At 56.2% G+C, this 17,210-nt stretch overlaps 1 protein-coding gene across 1 annotated transcript in view; it reads right to left on the reverse strand.

Annotated features, from left to right (window-relative positions):
• Positions 1-14,929, reverse strand: part of VIPR1 (vasoactive intestinal peptide receptor 1) — a gene marked incomplete at its 3' end in the record, with an annotated part of 31,016 nt that extends 16,087 nt beyond the window's left edge. The window contains exons 1-2 of the mRNA XM_079934326.1: positions 14,707-14,929; positions 3,421-3,529 (exon numbers count right to left, since the gene is read on the reverse strand). Of these exons, the coding sequence (XP_079790452.1) occupies positions 3,421-3,529; positions 14,707-14,784 (187 nt within the window). The 5' untranslated portion in view covers positions 14,785-14,929. The remainder of the gene's footprint in view (positions 1-3,420; positions 3,530-14,706) is intronic.
• Between the last annotated feature and the right edge of the window lie 2,281 nt (positions 14,930-17,210).

Genomic DNA, 17,210 nt, shown 5'->3' on the forward strand with positions numbered 1-17,210 from the left:
GCTCTAAGAGTTGTTCTCACTAAGAGCCGTTCAATGTTTTGGAAAATCACCTACGACAATGCTGCCGTGAACCTGGGTCGGTGATGCAACCGGCATATATACCAATCTATGTTTAAAGCTCTCACATTCCCAGAATTTATATTTATAGGTACAACCTTTAGACTATGTCTTCTTATCTTTCGGTGTGATTGTGCTGGAATGTACACACAGTATTCCAGCACACATAGTATTTTATTATATGTGTCTTTATTTTTGTTTTACGTTATAACTAGAACATCATTAAAAAAAACTGTGTGTCCTAAATTTCATTTTATAATAGTAAGGGAGGCATTAGAAAATATTTCTTGTAAAAAGGAGCTGTTGGGTGTGATCGGGTGATGGGTATATTGGGATTTAGCTAGTTCTTGAAGAGTCTTCATAAAACTCACATACAACACAGATGCCCCCCACCCAGGCACACTGTGAATTGTGACAGGGGTGGTGATTAGGGAGTGAGTTTGGAGAAAGCCCTGCATCGCAGGCTGAGCTCTCCGCTGTGTACCTATTAGCCTTGAAGGCCTGGCTGGTGACGGATGCACAGACCCCCTAGTGGTCTCTAGGGGTCCACTTTAATAGGCAGATGCAAATGCCACGGTTTTGCCTGTTCAGGGTCTGGGTGGCCCTGAGGAACAAGGACTCCTCTGGATGCCGTCCCCGGAGGGAGGTTTAATTGTCTCTTTGCAACCCTGCCAGTCCCATAGATTTACTCAGGAAACCCAACCCCTGAGCTAAAGTCAACTCCAGCTGGGCCAAACCCAGCCCAGCCCAGGTCCGAAGGTTCACAAGTTCCCAAGAAGGGGGCCTGGGAAGAGGAGGTGGAGGGACATCTCCACCTGGGGAAGAGCCTCGGGCCTCTGAATGCTAAAGTGGGCCGACAGTGGGGAGGGGATGCCATCTGGGGCTGCGGTAGCCAGGTGGCACCTGCAGCTGAAGGCTGAGAATGCCTGGATCTCTGTGGCCTGGTCAGAGTGCACAGCCTCCCTGCCTTGGGGACCTCATCCGCTACCACTCCTCCTATCCTGAGTCTTCTGTGGCCTCACTCCGGCTCCCAGTCTCTCCTCCATTCCTGTGCCAGCAGCTCTGGAGGCCATGTAGCTGCTCTTCAGGCCAGTCAAATCCTGCTAGTGATTTAAGACCCTGTTCATAATATCATCAGCAAACATTTATGCAGCCTTTATATATGGGAGACACTGTTTTACCCTCTTTACATAAATAACTTATTTAACCCCCTCCCATTTTACAGATGAGCAACTGAGGCACAGAGCAGTTATGTAACTAGCCCCACGTCACGTCGCTGGCGAGGGGGACAGCCTGTTCACACGCTCCATCTCCAGCAAACCTCTTGCACTCTGCCTGGTCTGAAGGACTCAGTGCCATTTCCAGGAATCTTGCATGGCTGCAGTGTGTATAGCCCTGACAATGCTGGGCACACCCTGTCTTGCAGGCCAGCTATTGTGTTTGGGTACTTGCCAGGCTTCAGGCTTTCTGGATCTCCAGCGGCGGTCCAGATCAGGAGTGGATTCAGAGCTGGGTCTCTGGCCCTGAGTTCAGCTTCACCAGAAGAGGCACAGAGGGGAGGGAGGCTGGGCTCTGCCCTCAGGGCGGCCATGCTTGGCCTTAAGGAATCTCAGCACCACCAGGCCTGGGTTGTGAACTGTGCTGGGGTGCAGGCCAGCAGGCAGCGGGGGAGCCAGGGAAGAGGGGCTGGTAGGGGACACGTGGTCAGGGAGGCGTCCTGCTGGAGACAGCAGGGTCGGGAAGCTGAGATGGGGTGACAGGCAAGAAAATGCTGGGCTCCTGGAGGGCCTGTGGTTGTGAGCTGGGCCTGAGAGTATCCCCTGTGTGTCTGCCCCAGGGAGGCCACTCAGGTCCCACCGCACACGTCATCAGGCCCACAGAGGCCCAGGGCCCAGGCTGGCTGAACATGCCCACTGGGTGCTGCCACCTCAACAGGAAAGAAAGCCCAGCCTGGGGTGGGGGATGGCGAGGCAGGAGTGGGGGGCCTCTGCTTGTCGTCTTATAGACGTGTGTGCACAGAGAGACACGCACACTGACAAGCACTCCCAGGCACACAGACTCACAAACACACACGCACATATACATCCATGTACACTTACTTGGACGTGGAGAAACCAGACACAAGCAAACACAGGCACAGAGAGACACACACAACTCACAGACACACACGTACAGACATGACTGAGCGTGCCACAGACACACACACACACACACACAGCACACCAGGCAGACACATCCAGGCAGGTCCAGGCTTTCACAAACACATGCCTCCAACACACAGAGACACTCAGAGTGAGGCACGGAGCTACGCACCCCAGAGGCACAGCCACAGCCCTAGACAGACAGGGGCCAGGAGCACGCAGCTGGGTGTGCGTGAACACGCGCAGAGCCTCTCACGGGGTCACGGGCAGACTCACCGCCCACAGACCCATACATGCCCTCCTCTGGATCTCGGGCCAGCTGCCTGGTGACAGGGTGTTGGCACCTGCCATGCACCCTGTGCCAGCAATGACCTCATTGGGATCACGAGGGTGGCCTGCCCTTGGGGCCTATAGTCTGGGGTCTGGGCCTCTCTGGGTTGCGCATGCTCCCGGATCCACTGTGGAGCCTTTCCGAGGCCTGTCTGCAGCCTGGTCCTGCCTCCCTGCCCTGGCAGGGGGGTGGGGCATAGGCAGCAGGCAGGTCCGGCCACCCCTCTACCCAGGCCGCAGTCTCAGGGCCCTGGGAGACAAAGGGCCGGCCCTCCTTGCGAGCTGGGAGAGGCAGAGGCCATCCGTGATGCTATACACACGCTCACTGCCTCTACGGGAGGCAGAGAGCCTGGGCGGCAGGGCCCAGGAGGAGGGGCCCAGGACGGGGTGCATAACTGCCAGCCTCAGGGAGATGGGGGCACTGGGGAGCCAAGAAGAAAGATGCTCCCTGCTCCTGAGCCAGGCTGCTACGTAACTGTAAGCTCGGCCTCGGGGAGGTGACCTCTGGGAGGGAGGCCCAGAGCTGGTCTGGGCTCCCCACTGCTCCAGCCCTCCCCCTCCCTCACAGGGAGCCTTGAACGCCATAGCCGCCCCCCACCTGCCACGGGCAGTAGGCCTGGGCATGTCCCAATTTCCCAGCCTCTCTGCTTCTCCCAGTCCTGCCCACCCTTCTGAGTCTGGCTCGGGCTGCAACTTTTGAAGGAAGCCATCTACTTCCTTCCGTTCTCACCCCAGGGCTGCTGAGCCAAAGGCGGGAAGCACAGGATCGGGGAGTGAAGACCAGAGGGTGCTGCCGTTTGATCTGATGGCCTCGACCTGAGAGTGGATCTGGGCTCATGGTATGCGGGAGGGGGGCTCCTTGGGGGCTCCTTCTTGCCACTGGGGGCCTCACCTGTTGTTTCATTCTCCAGCTGGGCCTCCTTCAGGCACTGGTTGTGCTGTACCTTGATCATCTGCATATAGTCACACTCCTCCTGCTGCAGCCCGACTTCCCAGCCGCCCTGGGGAACAGAGACAGGGAGGGGGACCCGTCACCCTTATCCACAGCCTACTTGTCATCCGCGGACTCCAGGAGCACAGCGCCAAGCAAGGCCCAGTCACCGGACTGATCCAAGTTCCAGACTAAACCCCAGTCCCAGCCCCAGAGTGAATTCGACCTTAAACGGAAGCCTGACCCCAAACTCTTGTCCATCGTCCCCAAAGCGGGGTCTGCCTTGAGGGCCCTGTCATGGTTTCCTGGTGGCCCTAGCAGTACCATGGCTGTAACAACACTGTCTCTTTGTGGGTGGTACGGCTATGGACAGAGGTTAGAGGGCCTCTCCTTAGAGCCCAGAGCTGGCCCACTGGACTTTCCAGTTTGGGTTGGGAGCCCTCAGTCACTGCTTCCGACTCCATGGATGAGTGGGGCCCAGGAGGTGTCACCTTGTTATGAGCTGGACCCTGGCTTCCTGTTCTTGGAGCCAGGCCTGGGAGGAATCCAGGAGTCTGGCTGCATCTTCCAGTCTCTGTCCTCATTCTAGGAGCCTGTGCTCAGTCCCCCTGGGTCACCAGGCTGGGAAGGGAATTCTGGGCCTCCTTGGCCAGACCCCCCCCCCTGCCCCCACCTCCTTAGCTTCTGAATAATTCAAGCTCTGTCAGATCTAATGAGGGTGAGGGAGGTCTCAGGAAGTACAAGGGGCCCCTTTAGGATGGCTGGAGGTAAGGAAAAGGGATGGGAAAGCCCAAGCTTCTCCCCTCCCCTCCCCTGTGCCCTGGCCAGGGATTAGGGGTGAGATCTGACCTGTGTGCCAGGGAGACATTGGCATTGGGTCTGACATGTGAGTAGGGGTGATAGCTGCCCAGGAACAGCCAGAAAAATCAGGTCTTTGGAGCCACTGGGTGAGGAAGCGGGGTAAAGGCCTCCGTGAAGGAACCACTGGGCTGGTGGCAGCTTCTGCCTGTCTCTTTGGCTTTAGGGAAGTGGCTGCCACCTCGCATCAGCTTCCTCATCTCTGCCCGGGGAGAAGAATGTCACAGTCCCAACAGGGCTGTGGGGAGAGGCCAGCAAGATTGCTCCAGAATCAGAGTTTATCAGCGTCTCTTCCACTTGTCCCCCCTCACCCTGGGACATGGTCTTCAACTCCCTGGACCTCAGTTTCCTGGTGGGCTAAATGGGCCTCAACCACCTCCCTTGCTGACCCAAAGGCTTCTTGCAGTAGGGCTGTGGGGAGAGCATAGGTATGGTGGGGTTTCCCTTATTTCCTTCTTTTAAGGGGTCCCCATCTGGCGTTGTTCTAAACAAGTCAATCCCATTGTAAGCATGTGACCCCAAAGAGGGACCACCCTCTTAAATCTCCTATCTTTTCTTTTTTTTTTTTTTTTTGCGGTATGCGGGCCTCTCATTGTTGTGGCCTCTCCCGTCGCGGAGCACAGGCTCCGGACGTGCAGGCTCAGCGGCCATGGCTCACGGGCCCAGCCGCCCCGCTGCAGGTGGGATCTTCCCGGACCGGGGCACGAACCCGCGTCCCCTGCATCAGCAGGCGGACTCTCAACCACTGCGCCACCAGGGAAGCCCCCTCATATCTTTTCTTTTAAACAGTTATATGAACAAGCGTATCCTGCTCCGTAATAGATCTGTGTTACTTTCCATATGCCAAGTTTGAAATGACTTTCCAGCTAATATCTTTACCCTAATTGGCTGGTAGCGTTCATGGTCCAAGATGGAACCCACGTTCACTGTGTGGCTTCCAGGCTCATGGCACACGGGCGAGTGAGGTCTGGGTGCTGGGGTCACATGCTTCCCCTCCCGCCCAGAAGGGACGGAAATACTCATGGTGCTTTGTCTTAAGGGATCTGTGTCTGGCTCATCCTGCTGGGGCATGGGAAGAGGGGGGGCCGGAGGGATCCCAAAGGTGGCCTCTGGGAGAGGAACCCAGGGATTGGCCACCCCAGTTTGTGTCCCACCATTGGTCTCTCTTGCTTGTTTGGAGCATGTTTCTCCCCAAGGTAACTTCCCAGCTTGTTGTCCTCCAGCAACAGGGTTTGTTCTGCCTTCTGGTTCTCCCCTGGCCTGGCCTGCTTCTCCTGCCCATTTTCAGCTGCCATCACCCCACAACATGAAAGCAGAACGGGTAGTAGTAGACATCTGTGTTGCTGCCTTCTACCATCCTTCACCTTCCTCTGACGCCATGTCCTCACCTCTACCTGGAAAACCACGTCCTTCCCCACTCTTAGTCTATGGGGTTCTGATGAACCCTCTTCCAGGGGATCAATATACGACCAGACTTAAGCCAGTCAAAGTGTTCCTGGCCATAGTCCCTGGCACATGGCCTAATTCAGGCTCCTCAGAGCCAGGAAGCTCATTCCTGGGACCTTGGATTAAGCAATTAGGCAAGTGGATTTGTTCTTTCCCACTGGACTGGAAACCTCAAAGGACGCAGGGGCTAGAACTACTGCCAAGGGGCTAGAACCTTGTTGCCAAGTATAGCACAATGATGAAGCCACACAGTTAAAGGAAGGATAAAGAAGTAGAGAAAAACTGGATCCTCTTGACATTGTCTGAGCCCCTGAATGCAGCCATGCCTGAAATCAGCCCTGCTTCCAGGAACATGACTCAATAACTTTCTGTACGGCTTAAGCCAGTTGAGTTTTCTGTCCTTGTAACCAGGAGTCCAGACGTGTGCTCTGAAGACAGGACAATGGATGCCCTCATTTGCTGAACCCTCTTAAGCCTGGGCTATGGCCATGCTATTTGCCGGGACACAGTTATTTTCCAGTCACTGAGGGCATCATAGGCCTCCTGGTGGCTTCTGCCTGCTATTTTCTGAGGGTGAAGGGGTGTGGGGTCACCTTCTCTAGGCAACTCTGCTCCCCCAGCAGCACAGCCACAGTGTCTCTCCTGAGAGGCAGTGTGTAGAGGAAGGGCAGGAGCCCTTGGGATAACCTGGGAGCCTGGGGGTATCTCTGAATAAAGTGAGGGTGGTCTAGAGCACAGGTCCCCAACCCCCTGGGCTGCAGGATTAAGAACCGGGCCACACAGCAGGAGGTGAGCGGCGGGCAGGCGAGTGAAGCTTCGCCTGAGCCCCGTTGCTCACATTACCGCCTAAGCCATCCCCCCCATCCCTCACATTACTGCCTGAATCATCTCCCCCACCCCCGCCTCACCCTGTCCGTGGAAAAATTGTCTTCCACGAAACCGGTCCCTGGTGCCAAAAATGTTGGGGACCACTGGTCTAGAGGATGAGTTCTGCTTTCACCACAGTTGGGTGCTGGGCCCCATCTGGAGAAGGGTAAAGGAAATAGAGACCCAAAGAGGGACTGGAGGTCACTCAGCAATGCACATTTCCAGAGGGACCTAAGTCTCTGGCCACTGGTCTGGACTGCATCAGTCCCTCTCCATGGCCTTGTCTTGGGCCATCTGGTCAGCCATTGCCCTTTGGAGGACAGGGCCAGGACAGCTGTCTCTAGCCCTTATCACTGAGGAATTTGGGCAGACTATGGACTTCCTCTTCTACATACTTCCCTATTCTAAACATCCTCATTATCCATCTGGACTCCAGACACACAAAATTAGAAAATTCCCAGCCAGATGTAGCCAAGTCTAATGGTCCCAGGGAAGGGTTCCAGGGGAGGATAGAGCTGGTGTGTGGGCTTCACAGAGAATGAGCAGTAGTGGTGGGCCTCTGATGTTGCGTAAGAGTTTGACAATTAGAGGTAGAGTAAGAACATTCCAGAAAGTAGGAGCAGTGTGTGCAGAAGCGCAGAGGCATGAAAATGCCTAATACATTCAAGGTTGCAAGAAGCCCGATGTAGCTGCAGCAAGGGGCGCTGGAGGCATCAGGAGACAAGTTGGGAGATGTAGGCAGGGGCCAGGCCTCATCAGCTCTGCCTGGACTAGTGTAGTAGCTTTCATTCCCACCACCTGCAACCTGAGGGATCTTTGTAAATTGTGTATCCCCATCCTCGTTCTCCTGCATCAAATATCTGATGGTCCTAGGAGTCAAAGCCCAGACATCAAAACTGGCATTCAAGACCCTTCCTAATCCCACCACTGCCTAGGTCTCCCAACTTGCCTCCTGCCACCTCACGTGGAGAGGAGGAAGCAGGCCTCAAAGTCAGTCTCACCTTGCAGTTGGTTTAAGATGAGAGTTTCAGGCCAGACTGGACCCCCAATACCTTCTCTGTGACAGCAGTTCCTGAGCCCGAAAGAAGGGACTCAGGCAAGAGTGAAGAAGTCCATAGCATTCCTTCAATCCTGATCCTGTGTCTCCTGCCATTTTGTTGGCCGGATGTGGGAGGTGACTGACTGGGGGTTTGTAGGAGAGTCCTGAGTATCTGGCTGGGGGCGTGGATTAGCCAAGTCCTGTTAATTCCACTTGCTCAGTAGGCCTCTTCCTTTTTATTCCCACCGTGAGGGGCTTGGGAGAGGCCCTGCTTCCTCTTCCTGACGTGGGGCTGCCTGAGATATAGGGCAAAGGCTGTGGTTCTGGGGGAAAGGGTGAAGATGCTGAGAGTTGTAGCTGTTAGATGCTAGGGGCTCAGAGAGACGGGGTGAGGCCAGCTCAGGTGTTGTGGGCCATACGCAACCCCCTCAAGGGAAGCTTGAGACCACAGCTACCGGTCTTGAATCAGAACCTCCAGCTTCATCCCAGGGCCGGAGAACTATGGCTGGAGAAGCCACGGGAGACAGAAGCAGGGCGGTGGGTGCGCGTGAGTCCCTCTGAGGAGCAGCTAGTCTGTGAGAGGGGTCTAAACTGCAGCAGGCTGGAATAGGTGAGACAGCAGAAAGAACTTCCTGCCTGTAAATTACCAAGCACTGTGGGCCACCATGGATGATTTGCGCTTCTGAGGTTTGTCAAAGGAGGGCTCTTTTTTTTTTTTTTCCTGCTAGGGATGGTTGGAACAAGCTGGGGAATGGGGAGTAGAGAGCGGGGGCTCAGGAGGGTCACATTTACCATCCTCCCATTACCATCCCGTATCCCACGATTTATTTAAGCTCCTCCCTGCCCCCCACTGAAATAAGGGGGCAACAAAGAGTCATGAGGGGAAACTGAGGACCCAGAGAGAAAGCAGTGTGATCAAAGGCACACAGGACTGCAACCCAGCTTCCCCTGCTGCCCCCTTCATTTTGGCTTTTGTGTTTGAATCGGTAAGGAGATGGAGATCTTGTAGCCAAGGAGGAGGTGAAGGGGAGAGGAGAGAAGGAGTAAAAGGAGGAAGGAATGGGGGCAGGCATAGGAAAGTAAGGTAAATCATGGGATCCAGCAGTCATGGAAAACAGGAGAAACATGCTCCTGGCTTTGCAGAGGGCACTAAAAGAAGTTGAAATTATCATCTTAGTGGGAAGAGACACAAGGGAGTCTGTTGGGCTGATGGGAATGTATAATAGCTTGATCTGGGTGGTGGCTACACAGGTGCACACGTGTGAGACAATTCCTTGAGCCATCACTTCAGATTTGTACATTTCACTAATTAAAAACTGCCTCTAAAGTCCCAGGGCGTCACGTGACACGCCATAGCCACTTTGGAAGAAGTAGCTCCTCTTCTGAGACAGCAGAGCCTAGTTAAGTCCACAAGTTCTGGAATCATACTGTCTGCCACTTTCGGGCTGGGCGACCTTGGGCAAGTCACCTCACCTCACCTGTAAAATGAGGACAATGACAGCACCACCTACATCCAGGGTTGTGTTGGGTCACATGTAAGGGACACGAGGGGATTGCCAAGGGTTAGCAGTTGTTGCCAAAGCCCCAGCCCAGCCCAGCCCCTCATGCCTGGCTGCCTTGCTGTCTATGCCCGGACCCAGCCTAGCGCCAGCCTGAATGCCCTGCGGAACCCCAGGCAGTCTGAATGTCCTGCCCACTGACAAGTGGCAGCAGTGCCCTCCAGAGGAGAGGTCTCAAGCCTGGTTTTCCCCTACCCCCTACTGCAGTCTGATTTCTCTCCCCCTCCCCGTATTTTGACATCCTTTTGCCAATAGTCCAAAGCCTCCTGTCTCTGCAAGTCCTGGGGAAGGCTAAGCTCTGGTGGTGGGGTGGGGTAGGAGGATGGAGTGAGAATTGGTGTTGGTGGATGGGGGGTAAGAAAAAGAGTGGAGACATAGGGCTTGGGATGCAGGCTTGGGTTTGGGGCAAGAAAGAACTTTCCTCAGCTTAGGGTGGTACCAGGGCAAGGGCTCTCATTATTAGGAGAATGCAAGCAAAGGCATTCAGCCTGGGGTTAAGCCTGGTCCCTCAAGAGGCCCTTCTTGCAAGGTTTACTGAGGGGCATGAAGCCTTACAGGCTTTCTTTGCAGAGGATCGCCACAAGAATGGCCAGCAAAGCCGGGGCGGCAGAGACTCAGGTTTAAATCCTCTGTCCTTTGAAAGTCATCCTGGGCACCACTGGGGAAAGACACTCAGTTTCAAACACGGTGTCTGTGGGTGATGTTGATGTCGGGTCACCGGCAGAGAGCAGGGCACCGACACAGGGAGCCATGACTCCTCGATACGTCGGCTAGTGACCTCTTCTCCTCGTCTGATGACCCCCTGGGCAGGAAAAACTTGTTTTTAAGATGGTGGGAGGCACTTCCTGGGAGATATGGACCTTCACATCATGAACCACATGAGAGGAGGTGCATATAAGATTGGGCCCTGTCCAGTGAAGCCCAGCTTCCTGCCCACCCACCCTGCTCCAGACCTCCTGCTCATCCCCTCGCCCACCTGCCAGCTTGCTGTACAGTCCCATCATGGCACAGGCAGGAAAGGTCCTCGTAGTAGGTGCAACCCTCCCACCTTGATAATATCACCACTCATCTTGTGATGCTGGATTAAATGCTGCTGGGGGATATCTGAATATCGACTATTAAGGAATCCCTGTTAATTTTGTTAGGTGCGATAATGGTATCATAGTTACATAGGAAAATATCCTTTGATTTTAGAGATGCATCTTAAAATAATTTGTTCTATGATGTCTATAATGTATTTTAAAATAGTTTGGCCAAAAAAAGCAAATGATGCAAATATTAATGGTTAAAGGTTAATAATTTTCAAATCTAGACATTGGGAGTGGACAAACACAGGACATTCCTATACTGCCTGCCATTTTGCTGACATCACTCCAAGAAATGGGTATTTCCATGTTCATTATACTATTCACTCCACTTAAAAAAAATATGTTTGAAAATGTTCACAATAAAAGTTAAAAAAAAACCCATAATGTGATGGAAAGATTAAATTGTATTTCTTTTTCTTCTGAAATACATCGAAGGTATGTGGGAGAGTTTGCATGTATTGTACATTTTCCTGGGTGCAATGAGAACAGCTTTGTGTTGGGAAAGTCAGAGAGGGGAGGGCTGAGTCTGGGAGGATGATGACAAAGAGCAGGGAGAAAGAGACAGGGCTCTGTCTAGTCCCCTGGCCCCATTCCTGCATCCACGTCCAGGGGTGCCACAGCGAAGGGCCCCTGCGAGTGGCAGGCTCCACCCAGGCCGGGTTGCCATGAGGCTGCCTGCGTGCAGGGAGGCCCATCATCCGTTGCCTACCTGGGCCTGGAGTCTCACCCCCCAAACTGTCTGGCCGCCCATGAGGAAGCACTACTCCCTGTCCCCAGTACTCCCGCCTGCCCTGGAAGCCCCTGGGCAAGGGGGGCAAGAGAGGGCTGAAGAAGGGTCCCTAGGGCTCCCAAGCTGGGGATCAAGAGGAAAGAAAGACCTGTCACATAGTTCACACAGCACTTTCACCTCCTTCAAGTCTCACTGAAGTCCTGACTGGACGGCCAAGCCCATTTCAAAGTCAGTCGTGATGCTGGGGGTGGGTGGGTGGGAAGACTCTGCCCCAGCCAGGGTGGAGCTGGCCTCTCTTCCCATTTCTCTTGAATCTTGGGCCAAGGGTTCTCACCCTCCCTTTTGTGATGGGGAAACAGAGGCCCTTCCAAAGAAAGGAAACATGCTCTCCAGGTCAACTGGCCATTGCCATGGAGTGAGGGGAGGACCCAGCTCAGGCTCCTTATCATGGAAGCTCTAGAAACGTCAGGAAAGATGGAGACTCAGGGGAGCATGGGAGGGTGGAAACCTCTGAAGGGAGCTCGCTCTTCCAGCGCAGTCCCTGGGGAGCCCTGGGCAGGCATAACTGACGTTGTCCCTTGACTTAAGGAGGAGACCTGACCCCTCTGTAGCTGTGTTTCTTAAAGCCCATAGGGTGGCTTGCTGGGGGCCGGGAGGGCTGGGTAGCCATGGACAGCTTCTGGAGCAGCTGGAAGCAGAGGGCTGGGGCAGCATGCCTACGGCAAGGTGAAGCCTTCAGGAGCAGATGGCCAGCAACCCGCTTCAGAGAAGAATCAGAGGAACCAAGTGTCCCCCAAGCCCAGGGCCACCCCAGTCTCTGGGGGGAGCTGAGGGCTTCCTCCACTTTCTGGGGTCAGGCTCATTGGTCCTGCCAACAGAGGTTGTTTTATGGTCTCAGGTGGAAGGTTGGACCATTTGGCTGAACTCTTCAGGGATTGCTCTTCCTCCTCCAGGGAGCCTTCCCTGACTGCTCCTCTCAGCAACCCTTGCCCCATTTCTGGGCAGCTGCACCCCACACCCACCTGGGCTGGTTCTCCTGGGTCACTGGCTCAGCTCTCCCCTACCAACTGGAGAATCTTCCCAGGGCAGGGCGTGGGTCTGCTCCTTCTCTATGACACCTCCTGCCACTGCTCTGGGCTGGGTACTGGCCTGAGCAGTTCTGCTACCAGTGAGGAGCCCCTGTGCCTGCTGTCCAGGGGGTGGGAGTAGTGGAAGGCCTGGAGGGTGGTCTTGGGGCGGACTTCCTCTTCTGAGACACTGGAGGTTTTCTTTCCTTTTCTTGCTTCCCTGTTCAGAGATTTCCTCTTCACAGACTGAGGTCAGGGCTCCATAAACAGGAGTGATAAGGCCTTGGGCTTTCAAACTGAACTTTGCAGCTACCATTTTATGACTCTGGTAACATACTCCCACCCCTGCCACCCCCACCCCCCCGCCAAGTCTGGCTGGAGTAGGATTGCCTGGTGTCAATTCCTTATGGGAGCAAGTGCTGGCTGGTGGGGAGGAGGGAGAAATAGAGAGGGAAATGGGGGCCCCTCATTCCAGCCTGCCCTCATCCACTCCTGGGTGAGTCCCTTCTGCTCTCATCCACTCCTGGGTGAGTCCCTTCTCCCTCTGTGGGCCCAGCCCTGCACTGGGCTGTAGGGAACATGGGAGGGTGAGAGACCTTAGCCCTTGATCCCATGGGATGGTCAAAAGAGCCCAGGCTGGGAGGTGAGTAGGGTTGAAGGGTGGGGTCAGAGGGGGAAGGGCTGAGTGGGCTGGAGCAATCAGGGAAGGCTTTCTGGAGGAGCAGCTCAAGTTGGGAACTAACCAAACAAAATGTGGAAAGAACAGGGGAGGGTAGGCATGGGAAGAGCCAGGCTTTGGACTTTCTCAGGAAGTGGGGGGCACATGTTGCACGAGAAGGGGCCCCACTGAAATCACTCTGCCCCTAGGCTGAGAAGCCTCCAGGGATGGGAGAATGGGGTGCCAGTGGCGGTCTCAAGATCCCTGGCTCATCCAGGGAGAATTTTTTTGTTTTTTTTTTTTGCGGTACGCAGGCCTCTCACTGTTGTGGCCTCTCCCATTGCGGAGCACAGGCTCCGGACACGCAGCCTCAGCGGCCATGGCTCACGGGCCCAGCCGCTCCGTGGCATGTGGGATCTTCCCAGACCGGGGCACGAACCCGCGTCCCCTGCATCGGCAGGCGGGCTCTCAACCACTGTGCCACCAGGGAAGCCCCTCCAGGGAGAATTTGAGTGGTTGGAGCCCAAGGGTGGAAGAGCCCGAGGGTTGCTGGTGAGGCCTGGAGGCTTTGTGACACTGAGAGGCTGTAAGTGGTGCCAGAGCTACGGCCTCAGGGCCAGAACTTGGTGGGGCTTTGAGTGCTCAGGAGGTGGGTCTCACCACGGCCATCAGTGGGAGGAGAGGAATTATGCCAATTGTCTTAAGGCCTGCTCCCAGGACAAACGATGAGCACCCCATCCCGGAGTGCGCAAGACATTAGCTAGATGGAACAGAGATTCCTGCCCTGGTGGAGGTGATGGTAAGGGAGGTAATCATGGGATAGAAGAAACTAGATGACCAATATACTCCATCCACCCACCAGCCAACTTGGAGCTGGTGCCAGACCTGGAACCCACAGGTTTTAGGCCCTGTCCAAGCAGCAACTGCAGATTCCTCAAGTCCTGGGGTAAGGGTAGAAAGAAATCAACCTCAGCCCAGGTCTGATGGGTGGGGGACAGGTGTGGCTCTGTTATCTTTGGGCCTCACTTTGCCCATCTGTAAAATGGGCTTGGGTAGTCTTCAGGTCTTCCCTGATCTTACAGAGAGATGACTCATGCATCTCCTGCCTCAACCAGAATCTGCCCTGCAGCCCAGGTAAGCCACACCCCCAGGCACACACATGGGCACACCCACACATGGGGCACGAGGGCACACATGCACCAGGGGCACACACACACCCATATGGAGATGAAACAGAAGTGGGAGGAAGAGGGTGGCCACTGTTTGTTGGTTGTTTGTTCCCTGGTTAGCTTTCCCCATGCACATGTCTGGCCCTCCCTGAGAAACACCACTCCAAATCCTTACTGCCCACCACCTTCCACCTTGAGCTCCATACCTTTCAGCTCTGCTCAGTGGGAGGGCACAGAAGGGTCTGCCTGCCAGCCACCTGATCCCAAAAGCCCCTTCCCGGGTCCCAGGGTCCTCCGTGTTTGGTCTGCTGCTGAATGTCACTTCTACAAGTAGCTTAATGCCCCACAGACACCTCCGGTGGGGCACAGCACACAACGACGACCCTCACAGCCTGCCTCCAACCTCCTGTCTAGCAGACCTTCCATTTCAGTGGACCACAGTCCCCGACCCTGCATCCACTGACTTCCCCAACCCACAGGTACTACACGGAAGGCAAGTTTGGAGTCCGCCCTTAACCGTCTCCCCTCCACCGGTGTCCCAGATCCCGGCGCTGAGCGGGCTCCAAACAGCGCTGGAAGGGACTAGGCTCGACGGAGACCCCACCCCGCCCTCGGGTCTAGATCCGGTCTGGGGCGCAGGGGAGGCGAGACACGGTGCTCCGCGCCCCTTATCCCCTCCACACAGACTTGAGCACACGGCTGGGTTCCCGTCACCCTCGCTCCACCCCCAGCTGCCGGGACTCTGGGCGGCTCGGCGGACACTCACCGCTGGCCCGAGGGCGCAGGCTAGGGCGCCGACCAGCACGCAGAGCCAGCGGGCGGGCGGAGGTCTAGGAGGGCGCATGGTCCGCCCCGGGTCCGCGGCGGGCGGCCCGGCGCCGGTAAAGGGCGGGCGGATGGGCGGCGTACCGCGCAGCGGACGTTGGGGAGACTGACAGAGTGGCGCTGCTGCGGTGCCCCTGCGTTAAGAGGCCCCGCTCGGAGCGAGGGCGGGCCCCGGGGGCTCGTCTGACGGGCGGCGGGTGCAGCCAATGGCTCCGCAGAGGCGGGGCGGCCGCGCAGGTGTGGGGCGGGGCTGGGGGAAGCCCCGGCGAGTCGGGTGTCCCAGCGCTCCCTCCGCCAGTCTCACACGTCAGTCCTCAGAGGCGAGGTGTGGGCAGGCCTTCGTCCCTTCGGACCGCATCCCCGGAAGACCCAAACCGTCGCATTCTTTTCTGCTTGGCTCACGACGTTTCCAAGCGCCAGGTTACGATCTCCCACTCCCACACGCCCCCTTAGCCCCACCCCAGGGCGCTCTGCTCGTCCAACTTCAGAGCCACCTCCTCTAGGAGGTCCCCCCGCCAGCCTCCCCATTTTCCACTTCTGCGCCTCGGAGGGCTGGTGCAGGCGGGCCGGATTAGGAGACAGCACAAATCACTTCTGATTCTCTAGGCTGAGGGCGCGACCTGCCTAGGGTCCTGGGCTGCAAGTGCCCCAGATAGGTGGGGCTCACTGTTTGATCCATTTTCAGTCACCCCAACTCATCCCTCGCGCCGGAGAGGCCAGGCTAAGGGAAGCTAGGGCGCGAGTGAGTCCCGACGCCGGGTTCCTTGGTGCCTCCCCTGAGCCCCGGCGACCCGGCAGGGCGCGCTCGGCACCGGCTGGGCTCCCGGACCATTCACGACCAGGCGGGGGCGGAGGGTCGTGCTTCAAGAAGGATGACGAGTCCGCTCCCTTGCGCGTCTGGGCCGGGGCACCTCGGGAAGGAGGCAGAGCTGAAGTTCCAGCGCCCCCACGCGGGAAGGGAAGGTCTGTTGCCAGCGCGCGGGCCCGGTCTGCGCTCTTCCGACCTAAAACAACCAGAGCCCTCCTCCTCCAGCCTTCCCTATTTTACGTACTGGGAAACCGAGATACGGAGAAAGGCCCGGAGCCGGCCTCTGATGCCTCACTTCCAAGGTTCGGCGGGGGACATCGGGCCAGCCCTCCTCCACCGTGCATCCTCAGAGCTCGGTTTATTCTTCCTTAGAATAAGGGGCAGGTTCACTGGCTCCGCGCCCTGGAAGGGCGCCTTCTTGTGGACCAAATGCAGGTGGCTGCCTTGCCCTCTTTCCGAGGGTTCGAGACTGGTGCAGTCGAGGCTGGAGGTGGCGGTGGTGGCAGTGGGGTAGGGTGACTGATGGGTGACTGTGATAGGGGGATGAGGGCAGGCGATGTTCAGTGGAGAGGCGGAGAGGGCTGCGCGTCCCTGGGCGCCTGCGGAATGTGCGGCTGCTTGAAGGAGGTCTTACTCCAGGCTCTGGCTGATCAGCAAGTGCGTCAGAGTTCCCTGCGGGCGCACCCTGCTCTCCCTCTCTGCAGCGCGGGGTACTCGGGCCGCTGACCTTCTAAGGGTAGGATGGAATTATGGAGAGACAAGGGAAAGCCAGGAAGGGATGAGCGCCGAGCCGCTCCTCGATTTCGGCTTATTTGGGGTGCTAGCATTTGCTTCCTATTCTCCCTCCCTCCCTCCTTCCCTCCCTTGCACAATCATTAAGAGTTTGCTGTGTGCCAGGCTCTGCGCTTTGCACTGGGGCACAGAGATATATAAGACAGTGGCACCTGTTGCCTGAGGAGGACCTGGGGAGCTATTGTACTCCCTCCAAATTTCTACCTCCTTCCAGATATAATCAGTAAGCCTGGACATAAGCCCTTCCCCAGACAGGAGAACTGTGGAGATGCCCTTGCCCTGGCCATTCTGGGGTTTGAACTCGCTTTCTCAGGGGAGGAAGTGTTTGAAGAATCACAAGCCATCTCCTCATCCATTCTCACTTCTGGAGGCCAGGTTAGGCTCAGGAGTCAGAGGTCCTTGCCTCCCCCTGTGACCCTGCCACTACTCCCTCTCAGGCCTCAGTGCTCTAGCAGGGCAGTGGAATTTTGTCCTCATTCTGGAAAGTCACCTTTGCTTGGCACAGTGACCCAGGAACCCTAGATATGAATGGCAAATCCATGAGCTTTGGATCTCATAAACCTTTGCCCACTCTACACACACACACACACACACACACACACACACACACACCAATCTGATCAGCTGCAGAAAGCTGATGAAATCCCACCATTAAAGCATGTCCTTTGGCCTGTTAAATTTCTGCTCTCTCTGAGGACAAGTGTCTTGGTTACTTGAGGGTGCATTTGAGGGAGGTGAGGATTGGGGAATAGGAGAGAGCCAGACCCCACTTTGCCAAGTGACCCTTGGCCAGGCCCAGAAGGGGGCAGATGGAGGAGGGGTGGGAATCAGCTGGGAGTGGCTGC

Source organism: Stenella coeruleoalba, assembly GCF_951394435.1.
Source record: "Stenella coeruleoalba genome assembly, chromosome: 10".
Classification (NCBI taxonomy): Eukaryota; Metazoa; Chordata; class Mammalia; order Artiodactyla; family Delphinidae; genus Stenella; species Stenella coeruleoalba.